We start from the raw sequence: 26,200 nt of genomic DNA, 5'->3' as shown, positions 1-26,200 counted from the left end.
AGCATCTCAATACAATTTCAAAACTTCTCCGAGTCTCCAGTTTCATAAAATGTTTGAGCACCTTCTAATCCATGTTCAGTTGCCCTCTTTGAGAGCTAACAACTCCTCCATAAAGCAGCCTACGAAAGATCAGAACTTCCTCAGAGGAGACAGGGGTCAGTCTATCTTCACTGTTCTTTCAAAGGATACTTTAAAGCATCTCACAACTTGTCACCAACAGCATACAGGTCACTGAGCAGCCTCTACATATGAGGTTCTGCCTGTGATTCTGCATTTTTTAGTTAAGAATGTGATGTCCTAACAAAAAAATAAGATTTAAACTTAAAGATTTAGTAGACTCCTTGCAAATGTCGACACTGTATTAAGTCAAAGCAATGGACTCAGTGGCGTGGAAGAGATACATAGAGGATTAAATTTGACCTGATAGGTCTCTGACGTCAGTGAAAAGTGGTCTTAATATAAACAAATATAAAATGAAAAGAGAAAAAACCAACAGTTTCCCACAGTGGGATAGCTAGAACATACTGTAGGACTAGCAAGCAGTGATTCAATATTCCAAAATTATATCCTTGGGTTAAAGACGGTGTGGAGTTCATTCTGGAAGTGCACTATAAAAACATTACCTAGGCACAAATATTTCTTAAATCCACAAGACAAAGCAAACACCTCTTTCAATTCCTCCAAAGGAACAGCAAATTGCCATAAGCAGCTAAACCTTTCAAAGACCTAAGTATATCCATCACGGATGAATTTCACATTACTAACATCGTATTTATTCAACAGTTTTGCCAGTGGTGTCATGAATTCTACAGGCTTGCATGATAACATGAAAATGTCACAAAAATTACATCAGAATGGTAATTCAGAGACAAGAAGCCATGAGGCCTTCAGTGAGCCTACACTTTGCATGAGAACAAGCAGCGCCCACAGATGGGTTAAAGACACAGGTCTTAAACCCATCTGCCCATTCGTGACTGAGGACTCTGAGAACCTTCACAGACGCCAGGATCCCCGGTCTCCTCTTCCAATGCATTTCGCTATTTCCAAGTATGTAAACAAATCCTGAATATATTACTTAACGAAATCTCATGTTAAATAGCATATACACATTCACAGATCTTGTGTGTCCTGCTGCCTCCCAAAAATGACTGTATCTCTTTGCAAACCATGGTAGCCTGCAATCCAGACTGTCAGAGGAGGGCATGTCACCAGAAGAGTGTGAAAACATCTAATTACATAAGGCCAGGTCCTCAGCTAATGCAAAGTGACAGAGCTCCCAGAAGTCCACGGAGACACGATGATGCAGATTAGCAGAGGTTTGGCTCATTATAATTGAATAGACCCAACTTCTAATCTTCCCATCTAGTGACAGATTGTTGGAACACTGACCACCAGAATCTCAGAGGGCAATAGGGAGTTGAAAGGAGATTGCATCAGAGAAAGTAAACTCTAGTTTGGCTGGAAGCATATTTACAATCCAGGAGTTTCAATTAGCTGTTGCTGAGTTATCACAAAAGTCTGTTGAGCAGATGTGCAACTAGTTTTTCTAATGTTGCTCTCTCTCATGATTTGGGTTTTTTGTTGGAGGGGTTGTATTTGACATTTGGGGTTTTTTTTGCAAGTGATGCTAGTTTTATTGAGGTCAGAGCTAATATCTTAGGCAGAGAAAGCTCTTCCCATCACCACACCTCCAGCAGTGCAGAAGCAAAGACGGGCAGTCTCAGAAAGCAGGAAAATCTCCTTTCTGGCCCCATCTTCATAGGAAGAAGGAGACAGAAGAGCTGTCAGAATGAGCCTGCAAATTCAAGGCAGCTGGAATTGCCTCATCCTCCTGGCATGGACAAGAGGAGGGTTTCTCCTGATCCCTCCCCCTTGCTTAATGCATCACCTCTTCTGTGGTGGGGATGTGGTGTGAGGCAGAAGGGGAAGAAGGTTTAGCAGAGCTATTTCAGTTTTAGAAGCATGCAGTTCTGTCCTGTTCCATCCAGCACATGGGATATAAACAGCACTGGGAAAAGCTGCACTTGAGCCTCTCGTACTCATGTCGCTCACCACCAGTACTGCACCAGGGGACAGAGAACAAGGTGAAAGACAAGGTTATGATGTGGAATACTCCATGGCTTGCTTTTTGCCCCAAATTCTTTGCTAATCAACCTGCCCATACAACGCCAAATGAAGCCAGTGAAACTAAACACACTCACTTCAACAGGTTTAGAACAAACCCAAAGATCAGCTACTTGCCATGGAACCTCCCAGGCCTTTATGCAAAATTATGCTGGACCATGACATAAACATTCACATAGATCTATTTTTTCTGGGCGATTCTCTGTTTAGATAAGTGCAAGATTATACTATATTTTCACAGGTTCAGCATTCTTATTCTATTTTATAAGATGCATATGATTACCTTTGGCCTTAATTTGACTGCAGTAAACTAACAACTTTATTTTCATAGTGAATTCATTACCCTTTCCTACTGAGGAGTTTAAATTAATTCAAAACATCTTGTAAATTGTCTTGTCTTTTTTTGCTTGTCTATTACTTATCCAGACCAAGCTTCATAGTCCTCTTTCAGAGTGATAAATCATCCTTTGATTAATCCCATTTTTACACTTACTGCTTATGTCAGCCTTAACGTGCCATAACTTTGCAAACAAATGTAATATTGACAGACACCTCTAGCATTTATTTGGGGATTAAATATTTTGGTTTACTGATGAATGGTGGATCTGGCATTTTCACAATGAAACCTAAAACTATTAGGAAACTCTGACTTCAAGCTTTGTTATGAATCTGAAATCAATCCAAATTCATCCCTAAAACTTCTTCATCCCTAAGCTCTTTATTGGTATTGAACTGAGGTGGTGTAAAATCTGTGCTTCTGGGTTTGGGGGGGGGGGGGGGGTGTTCCCAATAGGTAAACAATTGTGACCTTAGGAAGGTTAACACTGTTCTAGAGAGAGGTGTTTTGAAAAGTTTCAAAGCCATATTTTTATCTAGCTATTACTTTGTTTAAGCATATGACAATTTTTAGACATTTTCAGCCTTGCAAGCTTCAAAGCCTTCCAGCTTCCAATATAACTCCTGTCACGTGAGAGAGTGTTGGCACATGAAAGACTCTTGGCCCAGCTCAGCTGTCTTCATCATCAGGTAGTGATTTATTTCTCAAAGACTGTTTTTTAAATACATTCTGGTTTGCAGAATGCTTTCCAAACAACATCTCTCACATTCCTTCCACAGCTCCTCTGCTTGGGGAAAGAAATAAGCCTAGCAATTTTAACACTCTAAAGAATCAAGTGGTATATTCTTCTGCATATGAGTTGGATGAACATGATTTACCCAAAAGCCATGATTTAAAACAAATAAAACCACTATTAAAACAGTAACCACAGCCTGTGCTGCCACCTATCCTTAGCTAATCTCTGCATTTTCTGCAGGCTCTTTTTCCACTTCTGAACTATGGGCTCTGTCCTGCAAACAGGTCTGCCCTTCAACTGCTGTAATGGCCATGGACATTGGCCCTTGCACCAGCCTTGGGAGCCACCCACTTGACCATAGGAGAACACGCAAGACACGTCTGCTTTGGGCAGGAATTGGATGTTAGCTCTGTCTTTTGCACATGGGGCAAATATCAGCAAAATTGGCAAGTCTTGGGAGTGAAATCTGTGCTTTCCCCTCTTCCCTTCTAAATTCTATCATTTTACTGTATTTGTATTAAAATTTAAATGGTTTATTACTATGTTTAGCTCCTGAAATATTTTTACTCCCAAGAACATACGCCTTTTCTTTCCTGTTGGACTTGCCGTATTATTTTTACTTTCCCCATCCTATACTGTACAATATTCATTATATCATGCCAAAAAGCACATTTTCAAAAGCACAACTTGAAAAAGAAACTCCTCCTACAGGCCAAATTCTGCAAGAGTAGCACAGAATCTGCAGTCCCTGTCCTTCTGGGTGCGCGGTGTGAAGGTGCCTTGGGATGGGTTTACCTAAGGGGGCTAATTAATACATGCCCAGAGCTCCACTGGACATGGTGGAAGCTGCTGCTGCAGCCCAGCAGCCCATAGGGCACAAAGGGAAGAGGCAGGCAGAAAAGAGGGACTACACAGCAACAGAGGGAAGCAGGCACAACAGGAGGCTGAGAGATCTACACTCGGGGCTCCTGTAGAAACAGGCTGTATTGGATACAAAATTCAATCACTCCTGCCCTTTCATGGACTGCTTCTTGTAAGTACTGTAAGTGATGGGGTAAAAGAAAAGAGGTCAGGAAGAGCTGTTGGCCAGCCTGCCAGTTAGCCATGCAGGTTCTTCTCCTCACGTCAACTTCATTATTCTTACAGTGGTAGTAAATCAGAAAACACACTAATAAAGGCTTAAAGACTCAGGGCCTACATCAAGATGTGGTACTGTGTCATCCTAAAATCTCAGAAAGATATTTTGCTTTTATGTCTTTTGAAGACCAGTTTAAATGTTGACCATATGCCAGGTATTTCCTTCTAGTTTTCTTTCTTCAAAAGTCTTGTAGAAATAGTTCACCTTCCTTAAAAGGCAATAACAGCAGCTACCTATAGTCAATACACCTAGTAAAGAGAAATAACTTAAATGCATTAAATAAGCTTTATCTAGTTACAGGTAGAAGGAGCTCTTCTTACCCACAAAGATAGCAATGATGTTCACCAACTCTTTCTCATTACAGGATTAGTAGGTTTCATGCTTAATTTCAGTAGAAAATAGATTGTAATCTGTCCCCTGAGGTCCACCCAGCTAGAGGTTAAATGCTGGGAAAAAGTGGTCTGACCATATAATGAAATTCAAACACAGAGGTGGCAACTACAGGACAAGTTAAAGGGAATGACAGTAGGAAGAAAGTTAAAGTAGCTTTATTTATAGCCCACCACGTCAAAAGTGATAATATTGTACATTGCAGGTGTAAAAGTCAGAAAGTACCACAGACCCTGGGCAATTTCTACCTCTGAATTCTCCATGGAGAGCTGCACAAGTGAAGAATTAATTGTATTTATTTATTTTGAAGATAAAGGTCACAAGTGCAGCAATAAAGAGGCAAAATATTAAGTTTGACATAAACCAATATAAAGGGAATAAGAAAGAATATAAACCTGAAGGGAATGCTGATAAACTGTAACACGCTTAGCATACCAAGACCAAAGAGTAACAGCAAGTTGTACAAATGGAACTTCAATTTTAGCAAGGCAAAGTTTTGGAAAACAAACAGATCAGTAGATACAGTCCTACAAGGGACATGAAGGGGAAGAAAAAAAAAAAGGCAAGTATATAAATTAGTGGTTAGGGCAGGTTCTCTCTGTGGGATCAGAGAAACTAAAATGATACTGAGGTTACCATGTTCAGTGACTGAACCTCCCTCACTAGAGGGGCAGCCAGCCCACATAACACACGCCAGTGGACAAACTCTCTCAGAATTACACACAAGACAGGAGAGATCCCCATCTCTTGCTTTGCTTTTACCATTCAGCAACTTGCATTTCCCTCCCCGTGCTTTTCTCACCCTCCCTTCCGCCATCAGAATGACTATTGTCCTCCCCACAGCAGCAAACTCCACTCCTTTCTCTGATCCCATAACACTCTCCTCCAATGGAGGTGGAATTTTATTGCAAAGTACAAAAAAAAAAAAAAAAATCAAGCAGAGCTACAAAGTGGAAAGCCATCATCCACAGAGCAGAACAGTAAGTTTGCCCAAAGCTGCAGTTCCAGCTTCTGATGCTCAAAGGCACAAGTCGAGCTCCCTTAAATAGACCCATTTCAAAACCATGAGAATAAGGATGTGGTTTTACAATACTGCTTGAGTCTATCTGTTACCAAAGGATCAATCTCACTTGTCTCCTGGATCCCAGCTGAGGGCATTCCCACTTTCATCTCTTTGCCTATTAAAATGTCCATCTCGCCCCACAGAGAACCAGTTCGAGCAGCTAAACTGGCAGGCAGCAATTCACTGGTTTGGCCACTCGCCCACCGGGTTAACGTATGGCGGATAAGACAAGCAGGGTGCCGGAGCAGGGGAGGAAAGGGAGCACAGAACTGGGAGCAGCCAAGGGAACAGGATTACCCCTCCCAGCAGCAATGAGGTGTTAAGAGAGACTCATCTGTACTGTAAAACGACACCTTCAAAACAACATATTTGGGATGATTTTCACTGGCCTGGTGATTTTTGAGACTTAAAGAACACAACTTGCATCTCTCTGTCTTTTCCTTGAGGGAAACTCTTACTTAAAAACACTTACTTTAAACAGAAAATAGTTACTTGGAAGAAAAAGTAAAAACATTAATGCTGAGATTCACACTTATGACTCCAGGAACTCCAGATTTGAGGAAAGTACCAGACATTTTGTGACCTGGGAATAACTCAGAAGATCTATAGCGGAGACTGTGATTTAGATATGAGGAATTGATGTGCTCTTCAGCACTTGAAGAGGACACTCTTCTTTTCAATGTTACAGTTTAATAGAACAGTGCTGAAAATAGCATGTGAAATGTGGGCCTTTCATTTTGCAGACTATTAAAACTGGGAACCCGCTGTGTCGAGACTCTGCAAACAAAGATGAATTTAAAACACACACAGATAAAGGGGCTAAAGAAACCAGATGTGATGTGTTAAAGAACTTACTAAAACTTTGGAGGAAGGAAAGCAATAAAGGATGAAGGTGATCTGAAAAAGAGGGTGTGCACATCAGAGCTATTCACGGGAAGCAAATGCAAGGTTGTGCAACCCCCTACAAGAGACTGAAGACCTGCTTCCTGATTCTCTGTTTTAATCAGACCCTGTGTGAGAAATGTCCTAGTGTGCAATTAAGTAATGGCGTGACCTGTTTACAAAGCAACAGTCACCATTAATAAAAAGTCCTCAGAAGTAGGTCAAATAAAATACTAGTGTGATCTGTGGAGAAAAGGTCCTGCTCCATGCAACAGCTGGAATGCTGCTTGATCTAAAAAAATATTTTCCAACCTTCTGTAGCAAAAGGTAAACACGTAATTAACTTAAAATGTGGGAATGTCTTGCCATTTGCAGGAGTCTGTACTGTTAAATTCTCAGAGAATACTGGAACACCTTGCCACACCATGAGGAAGGAGTGAGCTGGTAGCTAAGTAAGCTAATAGCATTTTTCAAGGGACACACCTTTGGAAGCTGAAGAGGGACAGTCTTCTCAAAATAGATGTTCTGCTTACCCCAGAAAGTAATTATGACCTTATCAAAATTAGTTACTATATTTGGATCTTTCAAGATGGAAAGTAGAAGGAGCCATTAGGCACATTTTCTTGGATGTACATGGTTTAATATTCTAGTTGGAAAATTAGTTCTTGTGTGGTCGAAGGGAATAGTACAGCCGAGATACTACTACAATGAGGACAATGCAACACAAGGTCAAATAGGACATAAGGAAATACCTATCTTTTATCCAAAGGCCTACAACATACCACAAAGATACCAGTTTTGATTGCCTGAGGATATTCTGTCCATATGGTGTCCACCTGTAAGATTTTGGAAGTTACTTACTCTGCTCTCAGATAAAATGTAGGTGAGACTATCCATGCACAGAAGATGCAAAGAAAAAAAAATAGTACTTACTGATGACAGAGTCTCTTTTAAGGACAGCAAAATGAGGATAATCTACTCCAGTTAGAGGCTGAATCATAGTGTTTACACTCTCTGTGATTCAGACTATAACTTTTAAAAGGGAAAGTCTCTGTAATTTACACAGCAGAAGGGGCTATCCAACTAGGCTAGTGTTGGCCAGGGACATGAATGGTAGAAACCCAGAGAATGGTTTACAAAGCAAAGTCTCTGTCCTGTGAAAATATATGGATATGCTTGAGTGTTAGGCATCAAAATAGCTCCATTGCGTTCTGTCAGGCAATGCAAGTCTCATATCATGTGTATGGATGTGGATGTGCAGTCAGGCTCTGACTGTGCTAAAATTTACATACATGCTTGGCTTAAACATGTAGAGACCCCTGCTGAATTCAAAAGACCATGTGGGTTAGTGGAGAGCCCACTTTAACCATCTGCAGAGGAAGGGCTTCTGTTTTCTTAAAGAGAATGGCTTTTAAATTTTGTTCTATACTGTGTCACAGGAATTATTTGCATTTCTTCTGCCACTGTATTATAGTTCTACTTGTCCAAAAAGCAAAAAGCCCACAGTGGTTTTTGCCATTACACAAAAAACAGATGGCAACTTTGGTTTGATTTTGTTTTAATTTAAAGAGAAAATGCTCCCAAATGAAGAGATTATATACGCCAAATTTTAATCGATTAAAAATGGATGCAACCTGATCATAATGTAAATGCTAAGAACATAGCATATGAAAAAGAATTACTGGAATTATTTGTAGCAGGCATCTGTTATAACTGTCAGGCTCTCGACCTGACCAGACTTTGAAGACAATATTGTGCTACCTTGAGTTCTGCTTTTTTGCTACACCACAAATCAGTGTAATCCAAAAAACAGATAAAGCAGAAACAAAACTAAATTGTAAATCCATATGAAAGCAGGAGATGGATGTCTAAAAGGAAAAATAACAGAGTTATATAAGCAGGTTTGTCTTCTCCTTGTGTATTCATTGTGAGCAGATCCTTCACCCTCTTACCCAGGTAAATTACATGGTCCACCTAAGGTGAGTTAGATTCAACTTCAGCTCTGTGGCCAGTTCCAAGAAAGCATCTCTGTCAGGAAGGTATTTAAGAATATAACTTTAAAACTCACTGACTTCAAAGAACTCAAGCTCATGCTCAAAGTGAAGCAGGATTATACTAAACAAGGATAGATTTCACAAGGTGTTTAAATGTCTTCAGGAATGCAGGGAAGAGGGGGGGATATTCCCACAGGAAGGAAAAAGGTGGGCATTTCACATGGGTAGCTGGAATTGCTCTTAGGAAACACCATTGACTGAATCTGGAACCTGAGGTCCTACATTTACAGTTTAAAAATTAGATTATATCAATACACCCCTGTAAAATAAAGACTGCAAAAATTAAAAATATTCCATTATCTAATTTTAAAACAGTCAAGAAAATATTAATAATAGAAATAATACATAACAAAGTCTTGGGACAACTGACAGACATGCACTTACATTGACAGCAGCCAAAGCACCAGTCAATTCCTGAAGATTCATGACTGGCTAGTAAAGCAGATGGATCACCACAAACCACCCTGGTCAGGCCAGTACTACAGTTACTATCAGTATTGGGAATGAGTCTGAAAAGTGCTGCTGGCGTCCCAAGCATTTCTAGAAGAAATAGCATCTGGGCAAGCAGCCAGCCACCAGCCTTCTCTCAACCAGTCTGCGAGGGTTATTACAGCATACAGTAAAGACTGAAACGTTCTAGAGCAAACCCTGCCTATTTCAGCACATAAGAAGAAACACTTATGTCCATTATACTAGTAAGGTGACTATGGCTTGGTACCCCAAGACATGTAATGCTTACAGTTCCATAAGAAAACATACAACCATAGGTGTCCTGAACAGCTTACTTTCTAAATGTCTGCTTCTAATAGCTTACCATTTTAATGACAATATAGTGAAATTTTTGGACAGCTGATATTTTAACTGTTAAAAAGGAAGAGAATTATACTAATGAAGCAGAGCTAAGACATCATGTCGTGTTACTGATGTTCCTCTATTTGCTTCAGTGCGTACTAGATCACACTGATTATTCAACATGAAGCTGTGATCCTCAGTCTTTTAGGATCCTGTCAGTAAGTTTGACTCTGCACTGCAGCCTAATTTAATCGTGCTCATTATCCATACCAGATGTGGTGTTGATACTCTGTTTCTCCTGTATCTGGTTGTGTTTAAGCACACATTCTAGCCCACAGACTACGAATGTTATGAGGAAACTGGGAGAGAGTTTACGTCTCTGAAGTTCCACAACCTGATACTGCCATCCTGTTAACCCAAAGAAGACATTTTTGGCACACCTGCCTCAAGCACTGCAGAAGTATTTATCAAAATAAGAAATTCAGATGCATAAAGAGTTCTTCTACAATGGCAGGTTCATCCGCTGGGGTGAAGAAAGGGAGTTCCCATAGTTCAGGCAATAATCTGGAAGGACTACCGTAATTCTAACTCTTTGTTGTTTTATGGCATTTTTACAGCCTCCAACCACTTTTCCTTCACAACCAACTCTTGGAGAGGACAGCCAGCTCCCTCATCCTCCACCTGCATCCACAAGTAAGGATCTGGCCAAGGACCAAGAACATACTCAAAGTGCAATATCTTCCACAACAGTCTGCGGGCCACAGACAGCTGACCATGTTGGTTCTGCCTGCTCAGTGGAAAATTAGTTTGAATGCTATCATGCCAACCAAGATGATATCAAGTTGTCCAGAGTGTTTTTATCTTAAGCGGGAAAGCTTTCACAAAATTTTTTTTTTTTTTAATATGGTAAAAATCACATCCGTAATTCAGAGAGCTGTTAAAAAAGCTATTGATTAGCTTTAACTTTCCAATGATTTGTAAAGACCCATTTCAGCTCTGAAAACACACCTAGATTGCATACTTCAGAAGTTCTCTTCATCTGTCTCTGATTTGATTTTTAGGTCAATAAAACTAATTTTGTCATTGACTTCTGTTGCAGAAAACTGGGAGTACCCAAACCAACCGTGTATCTCCTCAGTCAGGGCAGCAGATAATTCTGTATATGCATTCACTGTACCTTTTCATTTTTTAGAATTATTGCAGATTAAAAACCTTCATCATTTATAGTACAGTTCAAAAATCTGTTTGCAGATCTACTATTTTCACGTAAATGCCTTCCAACAACTTCTCGTTTTGGCAATACCAACACCACCAGACATACTCTTCTCAGACAATAATTGGAAAATAAGACACAGTTGGCAGTAAAGTGCAAACCAAAGGGGATGTTCAGAGGAAATAACATCAGAAGTTGGCAAGGTGGCAGATGCATTCACTGACTTGAACCAGATTCAGTCAACAAAAGTTTGCAGTGTAAAGATCAAACTATGAAACTTCAATTCAAGTATTATTTCAACCCTAATGTCTGGATGCAAAAGCTGGAAGCCCACCAGAAGCATGGACAGATGACAAACCACCTTCAAAAGGAAGCACTTCAAGAAAATACTAGGAATTAAATGAAGCGAGTTTGTAACAAACAACGTCAATTCTTGTCAGTTGACAACTCAGTTGTCAGAGAGCTCCACCATCCCTATCTCCACAGTAATCTAGAAAAGGAGGTGGAAATACTTGGGGTATGTTAGGAACATTGGCCCTGGCATGTATATTGTTAGGCAACTGAAAGAAAACCCATGATACTATGGAATTTCTCCACTGAAGTAAACTAGGTGTGAAGAAAAAAACAGACATAGAAAACCAATTGAGAATAGCCTTGTCCATGTCTGCATTCACATCTGAAATACCAATAAACCTGAGAATAACATACAGCCCAGTGGCCTCTAAGAATGTCTTGCTAGTAATACATTGCTCCAGTCTCTTCAATACTCCTTGCAAACACAAGAAATAAAAAGGTAAACCGAGAGACAGTTAAGTGCAGTACTAACTTTAGTGTGTTAGTGGCTCATTATTGCTGTCCATGGACCAGTGGCTTTTGGGGAACCACTAGTACCATTTCTTGGAGTTTGTGTAATTCTACTGATACCCGTTTTAAATTCTCCCCCCATGAAAGAAAGAAACTGAGATGGAGGGGATGGGTAGAGATGGAACATAGTACCCAAGGGACTGGAGTTCAGTTTGCTGTTCCACAGCAGATTTACTGCACAATCTCAGGGAAATCATTACAGCCAGATGCTTAAAGGTATTGAGGTAATGCTTCCTGCAGGAAGGCTTCAGTGACCTGGGCAAAACCAAACGTGGTCTCTGCCCTGCAACATTTACAATGTAGATATGCACTGGAGGAAACACTAAGCCGCTTCCAAATGTCTTAGCAGAATCACAGAAGTTGTAGTGCCATGTGAGAACCAGCATGACATCCAGATTAGAACGTGGCAGCTCCCGTGCTACATCAACTCTCCTGCTTCTTCTAATGAAAAGAAGAATGCTGGAAAGAGGCAGGCACACAGGTTGTGGATACGGCTTGAAAACTAAAATTCTTTTGGTAGCTTTCTGGAGTCTAGCCGTTTATGAGTGCCACTGAATTGAGACCTGGCTTCATTTCTTTGCATTTTGAGGAGTTACTTACAAATGCAAAAAGAGCAGCATTTTATGAACACTTTGTCATTTACACATGCAACATGAGGCCTTGGACCTTTAGAGTCTTACCCATACTTTGGCTTTAACTCCTGTTATATTTTATCATAACACTCTTCTCCAATATAAGGAGTCCACACTCTGGCTAACACTGGGAGGAAGAAGGAACAAGTTCCCCCACTGCTCTTAAAGTCAACGCCTGTGCTGATGAGGAGAGCACAAGGCAAGCAGCAGCCCTCAACAGGATCTTCCTCCACCTTTCCGCACAGACAAACAAGGAAGAAGAGCTTTGGCTCCACCCCAGTTCTGCAATGCCCAGAGCAAGTAAATTTTGCCTTACACAAAATGATCTGTGCTAGGTATGGGGAGAGCAAAGAACTTCTGCTTCCCCACCAGAGGCAGACCTGCAGGCTCATACTCTGCTTTCTGAACTGGTCTTCTTGCTCAGTCCTGGTGTTCCTCTTGCCCTCAGCCAGCTGTCCACATCAAACAACTGCAACACTAAAACCTGCTTCTCAAAACAGGAATGCACACGGCTAGGAGAAACCACAGGAAAGGAAAGAGTAAGGGGAAAAGTATTTGATTCCCTTCCATTCTCAGACAGCCAACATAGTATCTCCATACATGTTATCTTCTTGGCACAGCAGATGAACAACTGTCTATGATTAAATAAACAGAAATACAACTGACTCATACTGGTTTTTTATGCAGAAAACAGAATGCATTAAAATTAAGTAATCTCAAAATTATGAACTCTAAAGGGTATAGCAAGAAAATATTGGCTGGATAAACTGTTCATTATCAAAAATATAGCCCTTTTCTCAATAAACAAATTGCTGTGCAGTAATTACTGTTCAAATGATAGTATGACAGTTTAGGACATCAGGGACAAACAGTTACAATTTGATTGCTGAACATGCACACCAGAACAGAAAGCTGCAGCAAGTTTTAAAACACACAGCCTTGCAAAACGTATCACAGGGAGCCGTTTTGCTTGTAAAATCCAAACTCTTTTGTGACTTTCCATCAATCACTTGATTAGGCAATGAAACTCACTGAGTGAGAAATCCATGAAAAACAGACTTTGAATAAATTAAAATTTTCCAGGGCAAAAAACATATTTCACCTATCAAATTTGTTTCCAGAGCAGTCCAGCCCATTATTTGGGATTAACTCTTCTAAAATTTCCCTTCGCAGACTGCAAGTGAAAAGTGGGAGAGGATGCTGAAAACGTGCCATTTCATCCTCTGTTTCAAAGCATCAGACACCTCAAGTAACTTTACCACAAATCAACATAAATCCTGGCTTCAGCTGCTCTGTTCCAGAGTAGCTACCAGAGCATGTGCTCAAACTTCTAGTGCCACTGTCTGTAAAGAAGTGCCTGGTGCAGCGCAGCTATTCCCACACAAGGGAACATTAGTTAATTTGCATTCACAGCTACCATATGAGGTGTGAGTTTCTGACAGTCCACACATTTTATATTTAAAGACTGTAGGAAATTAATGTAATTATCTTTGATATAATAACAAAAGTAACTTACCAGCCCATCGCAATTGCTGATAGCGACTGAAGCGTTTGGCAAATCAGTGATATCCCCAACATAGAGGCAATTCCCATAGAGAGGTTCAACGTGAGTCTCATCAGAGTCCTCCTGCCATTCAACTGTTGCTCCAGGGGCCACGAGCCTGGAGTTCGGCCGCAACCTGAAGTGGAACTCTCTTCCAAAAACAGTGACATTGTAAAATATTTGCTCATTTGCTGCTTCATGTTGCAAGTCCTCCGCAGCTCTCCTGAAGCGTGCTTTTGGCGGTCCGGACACCAAGTGGGATAGGAACCTGCCCTCTGAATCGGTGCTGGTGGGGATGACAAGGCTGTACTCCTCTATATTCCTCAGAATTGGATCTTTACAGGGAGAAAGCAAGAGAGGAGAGAGATACTAGAACTAAACACATCCTGATGCCGCGGGATTTTTATTCCATTATTCATTAGCACAGCAGACACTTACATAAGGCAGACGGACACTGCACCCTGTACAGGCACTTCATTCACTGGCGTGAAGTGTGCGGAGTTCATTCAAACTTGCCTTTTGCTCCCCCCCCCAAAACACCGGACGGCAGCGTGAGCCTCCCCACCCGGGAGGGACCCCGCACTCCTGCCCACGCAGCCGGGTCCCGCTACCCTTTTGCCCACGCAGCCGGGACCCCGCACCCCCTCCCAGCCGGTCGGTGCCCGGCTCGCCCCGGGGACTGTGGGGCCACCTGGGTGGCCAGCGACGATGAGAGGGCGCAGATCCGCTTCGGGACGGCTCGGAGGGGCAGGGGTAGGGGCTCGGTTCGCAGGTGGCAAGCCCGCAAGGGAAAGGCAGGTCCCTCAAACTACCCGCCCGGTGCGGCGGGGACGGAGCGGGGCTGCTGACGGGGACGCCACGGGCAGCGATCGGCAGCGCTCTCGGCGGGAGCCCCGGGAGTTTTGGCCGGGGCAGAAGGAGGAGGAGGCGGACGAGCTGCCATGTGCTTCGTCGGGGAACTCCAGGCACCGAGCCCTGCCCCGCCGGGGCTCGCCCCCCTCCCGCGGGGCAGGCAGCGGGCGGCCGCGGGGCCGCGGGCACCGGCGCGGCGCCTGTCACCGCCGGCGGGGGCTTCTCCCCGCGTCCCTTCCCCGCCGGCGGCGCGGGTGCGCCCCTGTCCCCGTCCCCGCCTAGCCGCTCGCAGGAAACAACGGGAAACCCGGCAAAAAGTAGCCGCAGAAGAAGTTCAAAGGGGGAGCGGACGAGCCGCGGGGAGACGAGCCGCGACTTCGGACGGGCGGGCTGCGAGGCACTCGGCCGCCGGGCGGGGGGGGGGGGGGGGGGCAAAGCCAAGCAGCCCAAAAGGCGGCGGGGGGGCGGCCGCGGCGTCCCGGCGGAGACCTACCTCTGTCCCCGGGCCGCCGCAGGGCGCCGGCGGGCAGGGAGAACGCGCAGCAGAGCAGGAGGCAGGCGATGCCCGCGGGAGGGTCCATCGCGGCGGTCCCGGCCCGACGCGGGGGGCCGGCGCCCGGGCTGCCCAGCAGCCGGCCGAGCGCCGCACCGCCCAGCAGCCGCCCAGCAAAGCCGGGGCGGGCCAGGCGGCAGCCCCCCGGCTCCGCGCTTCTCCGCGCCCGCTCAGCGCTGCCCCGCGCCCCGCCGCCCGCGCATTCGCCCAGCCGCAAAGCCGCAAGCGGCAGTGGCGGCCGCGCTCCCGGCTCGCAGCGAAGCAGAGACACCAGGAGGCGGCGGGGGTATAATACTGGAAACACAAGGGCGTGCAGGAGTGAAGTCAGGCTGATTGACAGAGGCGCTGCCACCACGGCGCAGCCGGGCCGAGGGGGAGCGGGGACTGCCCCCCCCCTCCCCGCCGCCCCCGCCGGGCTTCCCCAGACCGGGACCTTCCCGCTCCCGGGGCCGCGCCGGGACGGGTTGTGGGAGCGGGAGTTGGCCAAAAGCGGTTTGCAGCAAAGAAAAAGAAACACGACGCGCCACACCCGCCCCCCCCACCTCACCCCGGGCCGTGCTCGGGAGCCCCCCCCGGGGCAGCGTCCTGCCATCGAGACCCGCGGGCTGCGCGTCTCCCCGCCCCAGTCTGTGAAATTCACCTGGAAACTGGTGGTCAAAGAAAACCGGAGCCGGACTAGGCAAACTTGAGGCACCTCGGCATGAGTTTTGTCGGGAGTCTCGGGTTTCCCGGTGAAAGCAAGGACCCAAGTGGAAAAAAGTGCCACCAACAGTGGCAAACCGTGATCAGGGATCTTCATCTGATCGAATAAATCACTCTAAGCAGCCATTTCACGGGAAAAAATTGTTTGGACTGTTTTCTAATGAGACAAATTACTTGCTGCAAAGCCAGCTTACATTAAGTATCTGCAAATGGAGGGAGAGACCCTGAAAGCCTTCAGGAATACTATAAATACGATATAGAAGGAGATTTTTGTAAAATAATTAAATAATCAAGAGTGGCCTTTATGGAAAAAAACAAGTTATATTTGTTTCCATATGGCCAGGATAAATGCCATACCGCTTACTCCTTTCAGATAATGTATATATTTACTCAGCTGTTACATTATCGGGATCATTTGCTGTTTTCACCACTTTACTCTTTAACCTTGCAGAATCCTAACAGCCCTTCTGGTGCTCTTGCTGTCCTCGCCAGTCCACGGCCTTACCTACCGCAGGCTGACTCGCACTGTATCTGCATGTATTATACCTCTCTGGAAATTTGCATGCAATGGCTTCCTGCAGGAAGCTGGTCCTCTGCCAAGGAATTTTCCTGGGTATCCTTGACTATTATTGCTCCTCTATGACTAAGGGTCCAATTATTACCTTCCACCCCTATATACGGACACAAGTGAAGGGTATGGAAGAACAATAACAACTAGCTAGTACTGCTCAATGCCAGTGACTAGGTTTTATGGACCCCAGGCCTGATCAGTTATGGTAGCACATGATTTTCTGCTTGCTTGGCTTGTTGTTTTGGTTTGGTTTTCCCATTTTTTAGGTTCAGGGTAAAAAGGGAAAGATTATTCTGAAAAATGGAGTAGATCAATTCGTACATTATATTCAAACATCCCTTTACTTACCTTTTAGAATGACCTCTGCTTGGGATTGCTGTCTGCACCAGGCTTCTCCCAGTTCTTGCTTTCAGTTTGTTTTTCTGTTGGCTCATTTTTTTGTTCTGTTTTGTTTGTGAGTCCATATTGAGCAGCTTCTCTTACTTAAAATCTCATATACTTTCATCAGTACACAGCTGGTAAAGTTCCAACTTCATTTTTATTGGACTTGTATTTTAAGCTGATGATGTGGCTTTTTTATGTTCCATCCATCCCATCCTGCTTAAATTGAAATAACTTCTGCTCATAAACTTGAAAGGGAGAGGGGTTGGCCCTATATTTGAAATCAAAGTTCTTATTTGTATATGATGCATCCAGAAAAAAATAAGGAGACAGACTATATTATAGAAATACAAAACAACCCAGCCAATAGTTCTACTAATTAAGATGTATTTTTATTCTTAAAAAAATTGGAGGTTAGAAAATATGCTTTAATATGGATAACAGCTGTACTGCAGAGTAATGATATAAGCAAAAAGAATCAGTAACTGCCTTCATGTAGAAGTTTATTTCTATACAGAAACCAAGTTCTATGTACACATGTTATTATCTTATCACGCGGGGCCAAGACCCAAAAGTTCCGTGGGCTCCAGGGGTTAGTGGAGCTGTTTTAGAATGTTCTTTAAAATTTTAAACAAAACCAAACTGAGAACAAGTGTCAAACAATGGAGCCGAATCTGCAGTTGGTAAAAACTGTGCCTCCACTGAACTCGCTGGAATAAATCTTGATCCCCCACTGAAGTCAGTGAGAGTTTTGCCATTGACTTCAACAGAGCCAAGATTTTCTGCAGTAGATTCATGATGCCAATTTAGACCAACTGAGGATGTGCCACATGGTGCAGCAATGGGCTCATCCTTCCAGAGAAAAAATGGATCCATGTTTGACCCTGAGGAGGTGGTCCAAAGCATGCCAACCACCACAGAGCCTGAATGAGTGAGATTCAAGGAGAGAAGTTCTTAACATCCCTGCTCTTACACCACTATAGCAGAAAAATTCAGGGGAATACCCTCCTCAAAACTAGTTCTTCCCCATTTCCTAAATTATTTGCCCAGGATTCTTGACACAGGCAGCCAAGGTCGCTGCCTGAGTTTCCATGGTAGGGCCTTGCCATTGCTGTCTCCAGCAAGATGCTTCAAATTTTTTTAGAATGAACTAGAAAAACTCAATGTGAAATGTATGTACTGCTCCATTACTCATAGTCCACAAACCTCTAAATTAATTGGTGTGAATGAAGTCTCATCATGTTTATTTTACTGGAATGAAGGGAGGAGGGCTAGATACTGCAACTGTCCTCCAATAGTTTGATCTGAGGGTATGCCTATGCTGCTGCCAAACATGACTACAATCACGCAGATGTTTGTCTTTGCTGGAGACAGGCATACAGAAAGGAGAAAATTATGCTCTGTGTCCTGAACGAATACCCAGTCTGAAGGAAACGTGTTCTAGCAGCTCATGCTGAAATACCCAAAGTAGCTTTAAACAAGCTAGCTGAGCTGCAAACAGCACTGTAACTAAACCAATATGGAGTTCAGCACAGACTCTGTCAGTTCCTGTTCTAGCAGGGGTACATCTGCAGTCAGACCTTCCCTGTGGAGATGTTCTCTCAACATTTAATTTTTCTTAGTAAAATTAAAAGATCCTAAGCTTAAATCACCAGCTACTGCTGTGAAAGTGTTCAAAACACATACAACTGCACATTGCAATGATAAACCTTCTATCTGAGATTTCTAAGATCACTTGCCGTTTTCAAGGGAAAATTAATCTTTTCCCTACGTTAGCGGGGCTGTGGGGGGAGATGCTGGACTGCAGCACTGTGCCTTCTCCAAAGGGCACGCCATTACCTGAGCAGGTAACTTAGAGTCTGCTTACAGCCCTCATGATCCAAAGCAGTCCGAGCTCTTACACGAGCGGTTCCCCAGAAAGGAGAGTTCTCATTTCTGACTTCCTTATGGGGAACACGATACCTTTCTGCAAAATGGCTGTTTGTTGCCTGCATTGTTTCTTATGCAGATCATTGTCTTTGCCTTCACCCTTAACCAGTATGCATACTTTCTGCCTATGTAACATTATAAAGATTAATAAAAAAGAAGATAAATTAAAATAGCGTGCCAGTTCATTTCCTCCACACTTGACATTTCCAGGCTCTGTATTCTTTGAACCCTTTTGCCATTACGTGGCAGTATTATATACTACCTAGAAAAAATGCATGTATTTAATGCTGATTTTGAAGCAGTGTATGCTGAAGAGCAGTAACTAAAACTGGAACAGTCCTGCCTTTTCCTCCCTTTACCTAAGCACAGTAACGAAACAATCAATCACACAAAAACCAGACCAATGTAACAATTAATAAATTACCAAATTACCACACTCTTTCTAATAATTTGAGTTCTGCTCCTCTTTTAAGAAAGAAAGTGTAAGAAAAATAAAGTGACAAGAAACTAAATTAAAGCAGTAATACCCAGGCTAGTCAATTTGATCCCTGGAGTAAAAAATGAGGTAATATTACAAAAAATTTATACATCTTTAATTGGTAACTAATAAAATCCTGTCTACAACAGGAGAGCTACTGACTGACTGTATAAAAGGGGAGCATCTCCTCTGCCTGTTCGTCCTGAGATTTCTGAGAACCAGCTCCTCAGCCCTTACCAAACACACTCAGACTGCCCAGGCAGGCAAGTCCTCCGAAGACTTGGGTGAATCTGCTGAGATGGGAGCAGCACAGGACATGCCCCAGAACTTCAGGGGCTTAGGGAACTTTATGGACAAAAACTTAAGCAGTTATACAGTAGTTTTGAAACATGTCACTGTTGGGCTACAGCACTTAACTCTCACTTTAGCTATCTAAGATTCAAGCGTACAGTCTTTCAAGATGGAGCAGAGCAGGCGCTTTTTACTTTCTCAGGCTGCCTGCAAATCGCGCAGGCCAAGAGATTAATTGGCCAGATGCTGGCCACATAGGGACCAGCCATGGACACCTTCTCAAGTCTATGCTCATTGATAGCACAGGTTCAAATTCCTTCTGCACATGGCCCAAAGCTCCTACCTGATTGCAGGCTTGCAGCTGAACTGTACGCACAGGCAAGTGTGCACTCAGGTGCAGGGAAAGAAGTAACGGAACTAGGGGGATGGATCCAAGTTTCCTTCACCTTCTTCTGTGTTTGGTTCAGACACTTTGTCCTGATTTTGTGGCCCACAGTAAATGTTCCATCTTAATTCCCCTTTACATTTTCTCTGTCAGCATAACACATAAAATTTCATTGTTACCACTTCTTTCACTAACCATCTGTATTTAACTGCTAGTATAATTGTCTTTTGATAAATAGTACAATCCCTCCCCTACGTTTTCACCTTGATTCTTTCTGTGCAGATTTATTGCCTCGCTATTAATATTCCAGCCATGCGATTTATCCCAGCATGTTCCCGGAATACTTGCCTTCCCTATATAAATATTTGAATGATCTTAATTTCAACTAATTAGTACTGGGACATTTGATTTCCCTCTTGAAGAATTCTCATTTGTTACTAACCAGTTCCTTTCCAGTTTATGAGATATCTATTTTGAGGGGAAAAAATAGAGTCACTGAACGAACCAAACACTTTTTCAATACTGTTCTACCCTTCTTCATATTGTTCATGTCAATCTGGTGCCAAAATAACTCTCCTAGATCTGAAATCTCAGAAACATCAAATACACAGGCAGTGCCAATAAAGCATTCCTATCCTGCCTCTCAACATGCTTCAGTCCTTACAGAAAGACAGACCTTATTTAACATCTTATTATGCCACAGATTTGGGCAAGCCACCAAGTTCAGATCTGTGCAAGATCTAGGAGACAGAACAAAAGTTAGATGGCCCTAAGATCTGCTACCCTCTGGGGCATCAGTTTCACTGTCAGGTTTACCTGTGAAGGAAGCTTAGGGCAACTAGGTCCTAATCAAGGGTTTGGGACTTTTTTCCCAGTGCAAATCTAGCTATCCGTAATTTTCCCTGAAAAACATTTAGCAAGTTTGGCCGAAATATTTTGGCTTTGTGTACCATGACTTTTTAAAAAGAGAAGAATCAACATCTTCCAGAAGAAACATTTCTGGAGGAAAAACATGTTTCTAGTCAACGTACTAATTTATTGTTGAGAAACAATTTTGATGGAGCAGTTTCAGCCAGCCATATTTACAAATTGTTCTGCTAGAAAGAAATCGTCTCAGAAGCATTTCAGCCATGCAGATTTCTTCACCCTCCAGAAAAATCACACCACTCATTTTCACTGATTCACCCACTGTTGACAACATTAATCGGTTGTTCAGTCTATGCATTGTTTTAGTGACTAAAGATACACATAAAGAGCATATATTAAGAAACAAAGCAAAAATATTCTTTACAACTACTAGAAAATTCCTCTGAAATACTTATTTATAAATCTAATTTAGTACAGACAAAAAGCAGGATTTTCCCCAAAATAGAAGAGTTAAGAAACATGGGAAGTTTTTTAAAATTAAGCCTTATCAAGATCTTCAGATTCAATTCTCTCTTCAAATAAAACAAATTCTACTTTCCAGTTGCCTGTTTCACAGCTGCAACTCTGATAATAGGACATCTTAGTAATTTATATCTTCACTAAAAACAAATACCCATTTAAAATAGTCTGGGAGATTTTCCAGCCTCAGAATCATTATTTGTATATTTGTATTGAAGTAATGCCTAGAAGGCCCAGCAGAGGCTGAGGTCTATTGAGTTAGTAAGACAGTGAAGAAAGTGACCTGCCTAAGTACAAAGTTCAACACAGCAGTTCAGTGAAACAAGTAGAAAAATAAGGATTTCCATCCCAAAATCCTGAGAGGTGGTATAACCTTTCAAAAAGTTATCCCCGCAATCCTTATCTACTACTTGTAGACACAGTTTTCAAATAGTACTTATTCTTTACATTTACAAACAATTTATCTGAATAATTATTTCCTTTAACAACAGAAGTCTCAAGCTGTTTCCCTTCTCCCTTCTCACCACCTACACTACCACCTCAAGAGATGCCGTGCATTTGCAACTTAGCCTTTTTTTTTTTTTTTCTTCCCTTAATCATGTTTTCTGGGAGCCATAAAGCTGAAAGGGAGAAAACCGTAAATAATTGCATCTTCAGAGAAGAGTTTAAGCTTTAAGCAGTGGCAGAAATACTGAGTTCATATGCTAGCACCACACTTGATCAGAGAAGTCTTTACAAATTAGGTTAAGGAAAATTTACTACTATCCAAGATCCTGTATTTTAAGAGGTTTTTCATCAGTCACAGAAATGATACAATTTCTATAGCTACCATTTAAATATATAAGTAACACAGAAGGAAAAGCACAGCGGATTACTTGGACCCTGTCCAATATAGAATATCTGCAGCCTCAAGTCAAACAAGCTCAGAAGGTTCATGGAATTTGACTCGGTGACAACTGCCAACGCAGGGGGAAGGTCACAATCACAGTGTCTAAATGATAAAGGAAAACACTTCTCAGGCAGTCAGGAGATGTAAAACTTTTGGGAATGTGCATTTTCTACCTTACAAAAGGAGATTTTTGTTGAACTTGTGAATTGTGCATTCCGTTTAGCTCCAGTCTCCAAACCTGCCAAACTAAGCAACGTTGCACATGGAAGCTCTACCTAATCCTTCACTCATTCAGATGAAAGAATTAGAGCAGGGATTCTTTAGGAATATTTGAAAGCAAGCCTCTTGCGTAATTTGTCACTCAGAAAAACTCAAGACAAGGACTAGGACTAGAATAATTCCTATTTACCTTTGTAGTGCAGAAATTGAATCCCATCCCTGCCTTCTTTTTAACCCCATAACAGAACTTACTTGAGTGTGAGCTGGCACTCCTGGAGCATGCTATAAATTGTGTCACACTAGCATCAAAGGAAAATAGCATGGAAAATCTCTAGTAAGCCCAGGGCTATTACTGAAACACATGCAGTAAAACAACTGAGTGTTTCTGGCTGTTCTTCAGCTTATTCTTCAAATGACATGTTAAGGTCTAGTCCGTAATATGAATAGCTCTAACTTGGGTGGGAACACTGTATGTTTGCCTTATAAACTAATAAAGCTGGGTTATACAAAAAATCGTTGCAGCTTAAGGAAGTCCAGTTTAGTGGAAATAATAAAGGAAGTTCACAGAAATGGAAATTTAAGGAAACACATTCAGAAAGCATGATAAGAAACAATTTTCACCTGAAAATTCAAAGCTGTATAAAGCTGGCTTGGTGCAGCAAATGCAAATCATGTATTAGGCATTTCAGTGCCCCAAGGGAACAAAGGGAAAATCTGGATGTTTCTGATGACCTTCTTCATTTCACATATGTAATAAAATCACTTTGAAACAGATATCTAATGTTTAGCAAATTTATAGCTGGTTTTTGCTCCACTTTCAACCAATGGCTGACAAGTAGACTGCAGCGCTCAGTCCATGACCTGAAAGCTTGTTAGCAGCCTTCCTTGTTCTTTGGTTCTTTGTATTGATTTCAGGGTATCACAGGGAGTATCTTATGATTGTTCTTGTCCTTTATAGACATATAAATCAAGAGTAAATTCACTGAACTCAGAGCTGTGACCCTCATGTGAGATGGATGTTAATACAATCAGAATCACCTACTGGCAACGCGTTTTTGAATTATTTCGGCCTGCTGTTCTTATAGTGTCCCAGCATCTAACATGTCGTTTTTGACAATTATTTAAAGTGCATTTCATAGTCAGACAGCAAAGAAACCCTAAACACAAAGCAGGTGAAAAACATGAAGTATGTCTACTAAAAGTGATACCCTACAGTTTATTTCCTCAGCCATCGTGTGGTAATTTGCTGGTTTTGGGGCTGCTTGAGTTTCAAAATAGTTAACCGACTGCAGTGTGGTATTTTATCAATCTGTTTTCATGCTCACAATAATGATGTGATACTACATAAAGGATACTATATCAATGATCAAAGTGCATATGCTTTGCATTCCCTGACAACCTTTTCCACCTATAATAACTTCTGGGTTCTGTCTTCTTTAGGCAGTGCTATACATGAATTACTGAACTTCAGAAGTGGTCCGTGTATCTTGTCTATGTCAAAGATGAATTCTTTAAAAGCAGGAACAACTCTTTAATTTCTGATCTGTCTGTGTTCATGAGTGCGAGGCCTGTTCATTTCTCCAAAGCACTTCTGAAAACAGCACGGCAGACCTGCAGGACTCCCTGCAGCTTTCTCCAGCTAGAAGGCATGTTTTGGTTGAGTGGACAGAGCCATCAGCCACCAGAAATAGCTGCGCCTTTCACTTTGCATATTTGCTTCTAGCATTCCTGTTTACAAATGATGAAGATTGTTGCACGCAGTTTTGCTAGGGCAGTGCCTGAGTACAAAGATGAACAAATTCTTCCAGTGAAACAGTAAGTAAAATGACATCTGCCTCTTAATTACAACTGATGGAATTCTTGATAGAACAGGTCTACTTAATGTTTTACAGTTTAATAAAACTGTGAAATATCCAGGCGTATTACAAAAAGATTTAAACAGGACTAAATTACAAATAATCTCTCTACACTGAGCTTTGGGCAAGTTCTGTAGAGACTGAGAACACAACTTCCATTAAATAGAGTACAGAATAACACGCCTCCTGCCTAAACATGGTCAGTCTCTCATTGCTGGTCAGACTGGACACCAAAATAGGCTTATGCATCAGTCAGACTCTATCAGTTCTGTAAACTCCAGGCTTCTGGCCCTCTCTGGAAACATTCCATTCACTATGGAAGAGAATTAAGTTGTTTTCCTTTTTAAATCAAACCTACACAGGCTCGTAATCCATCAGGCAACTTCACAGCATATACACATCTGCATAATCCTCCTGAAGTTGCATAACTCTCCAGCTGTCCTCATAAGAGGGATTTCATTCTGTGCCTGGCAGGTTTTGCAAGAAGTACATGTTCTGTAGAATATGCATGTACTGATGTGCGTGATACTGAGGAGGATTCTTAAAACTAATCGGTTTTTAATCTCCGTACCTTCCTTTTGTAAAACCTGCCTTCACTGCGGTTGTGTACGCACAAATACAGATGCACAAACTAAGGAATGGAGATCAACTCCTTTGGTTCTAAAAGTGACTCCAGTTAAATATTTTAACAAGAGCAAAATATTCTTCTGAGTTGTATCCTCCCATGGAAATACACATGAAATATTCTATAGAAATGTCATATTTATCATGTCAACTGGCAGTAGTTAATAATTTAGTGTGATGGTAATCATACGACTTCTCATATACATATTGAGTGCTAAAATGTATGTAGGATCTTTATAGTTTTCAGCATTATAGCCATTTCCTAATAATGGTAAAGCCCAAACTCTATTCTATTTTACAGAAGCTAATGAAAAGTACACACTTTCAAAAATCTTCTCCCTAGTTTATTGTAGTTCAGGGATCTTACAGACCATTCAGGCACTACCACTAGTAGCAATTCTTTTCTTAACCCCAGAGCCATAGTACAGGCAGTTTCTGAATAGTTTTTTAGATTCCTGACCCACTGTCTTAAGAAGAAATAACCCTGACAGTAAATTATGCTGATTATGAAATACATTCTATCAAGAGCAAAAGTGGAAATGCAGCTGTAGCACAAACCATACACAAATCTGACTTTGTCCCCACAGAAAAAGAATCTTTTCCTAGAGAGTTGCAAATACCATCTCCATGACTCCTTCATGTCTTTAAGTTGTTACTCAAACATTATTTGCTACTGGATATGTACGTATCAGAAATATAAGCAATTCTGGGTTTGAGGGACAAGGGAAAAAGAGTTGGGTTTTAGTGTATTCAGGAAATCTACAGTATTTTTTTCCTCCAGTTGGCATTGTATCATAGCTAGTAGCTGCCATGTTCCATGGGAGAAGAGAGAAAAGCAAAAGCTCCTTATGACCAGACTAAGTATTTCTAATATGTTATCTTTTCCAAGATTACTACGACAGAGTTGTTTCATTCTTTTCCAAGTTTGTTTAGAAATTCCCCTATTCTAATATTACACCTGTCTTGCTTACTGGTGGGTGTTCCACCTGGCTTCATCCTTTAAATGCAATTTTAGCACTGACATTGCTATGATACTGTACAACCTTGAAGCTTCTCATGAAGTTGATATTCTCCTATTTTTAATTGGACATTGCAAGCAGGAGGTGAAAAGAGAAATAATCTTCAAAACAAAATGCAAAGCGGGTGGAAACTAAAGGGTGGGCAATCAAACTGAAGGGAGAACTGAAGTGCAACCTGAGCTACTGGTGACCAGTGTTACTACATAAACTGATATTCCCTTTCCTCTGACCTTTACTAAGGCCTAAACCAAATAGTTCTCAAAGCTCTCTGAGGCCGTTAAATAACTAGATTTGAAT

The 26,200-nt window shown here is 42.1% G+C and overlaps 1 protein-coding gene across 1 annotated transcript in view; it reads right to left on the bottom strand.

The window, feature by feature from the left end:
- Positions 1-15,987, bottom strand: part of ADAMTS2 (ADAM metallopeptidase with thrombospondin type 1 motif 2) — a 190,430-nt gene extending 174,443 nt beyond the window's left edge. Inside the window, exons 1-2 of the mRNA XM_069772878.1 lie at positions 15,114-15,987; positions 13,742-14,103 (exon numbers count right to left, since the gene is read on the bottom strand). Coding sequence (XP_069628979.1) covers positions 13,742-14,103; positions 15,114-15,972 — 1,221 coding nt within the window. The 5' untranslated portion in view covers positions 15,973-15,987. The remainder of the gene's footprint in view (positions 1-13,741; positions 14,104-15,113) is intronic.
- Positions 15,988-26,200: the final 10,213 nt, after the last annotated feature.

Source organism: Haliaeetus albicilla, chromosome 27 (assembly GCF_947461875.1).
Source record: "Haliaeetus albicilla chromosome 27, bHalAlb1.1, whole genome shotgun sequence".
Taxonomy (NCBI): Eukaryota; Metazoa; Chordata; class Aves; order Accipitriformes; family Accipitridae; genus Haliaeetus; species Haliaeetus albicilla.
This window is presented reverse-complemented; position numbering and strand designations above follow the sequence as displayed.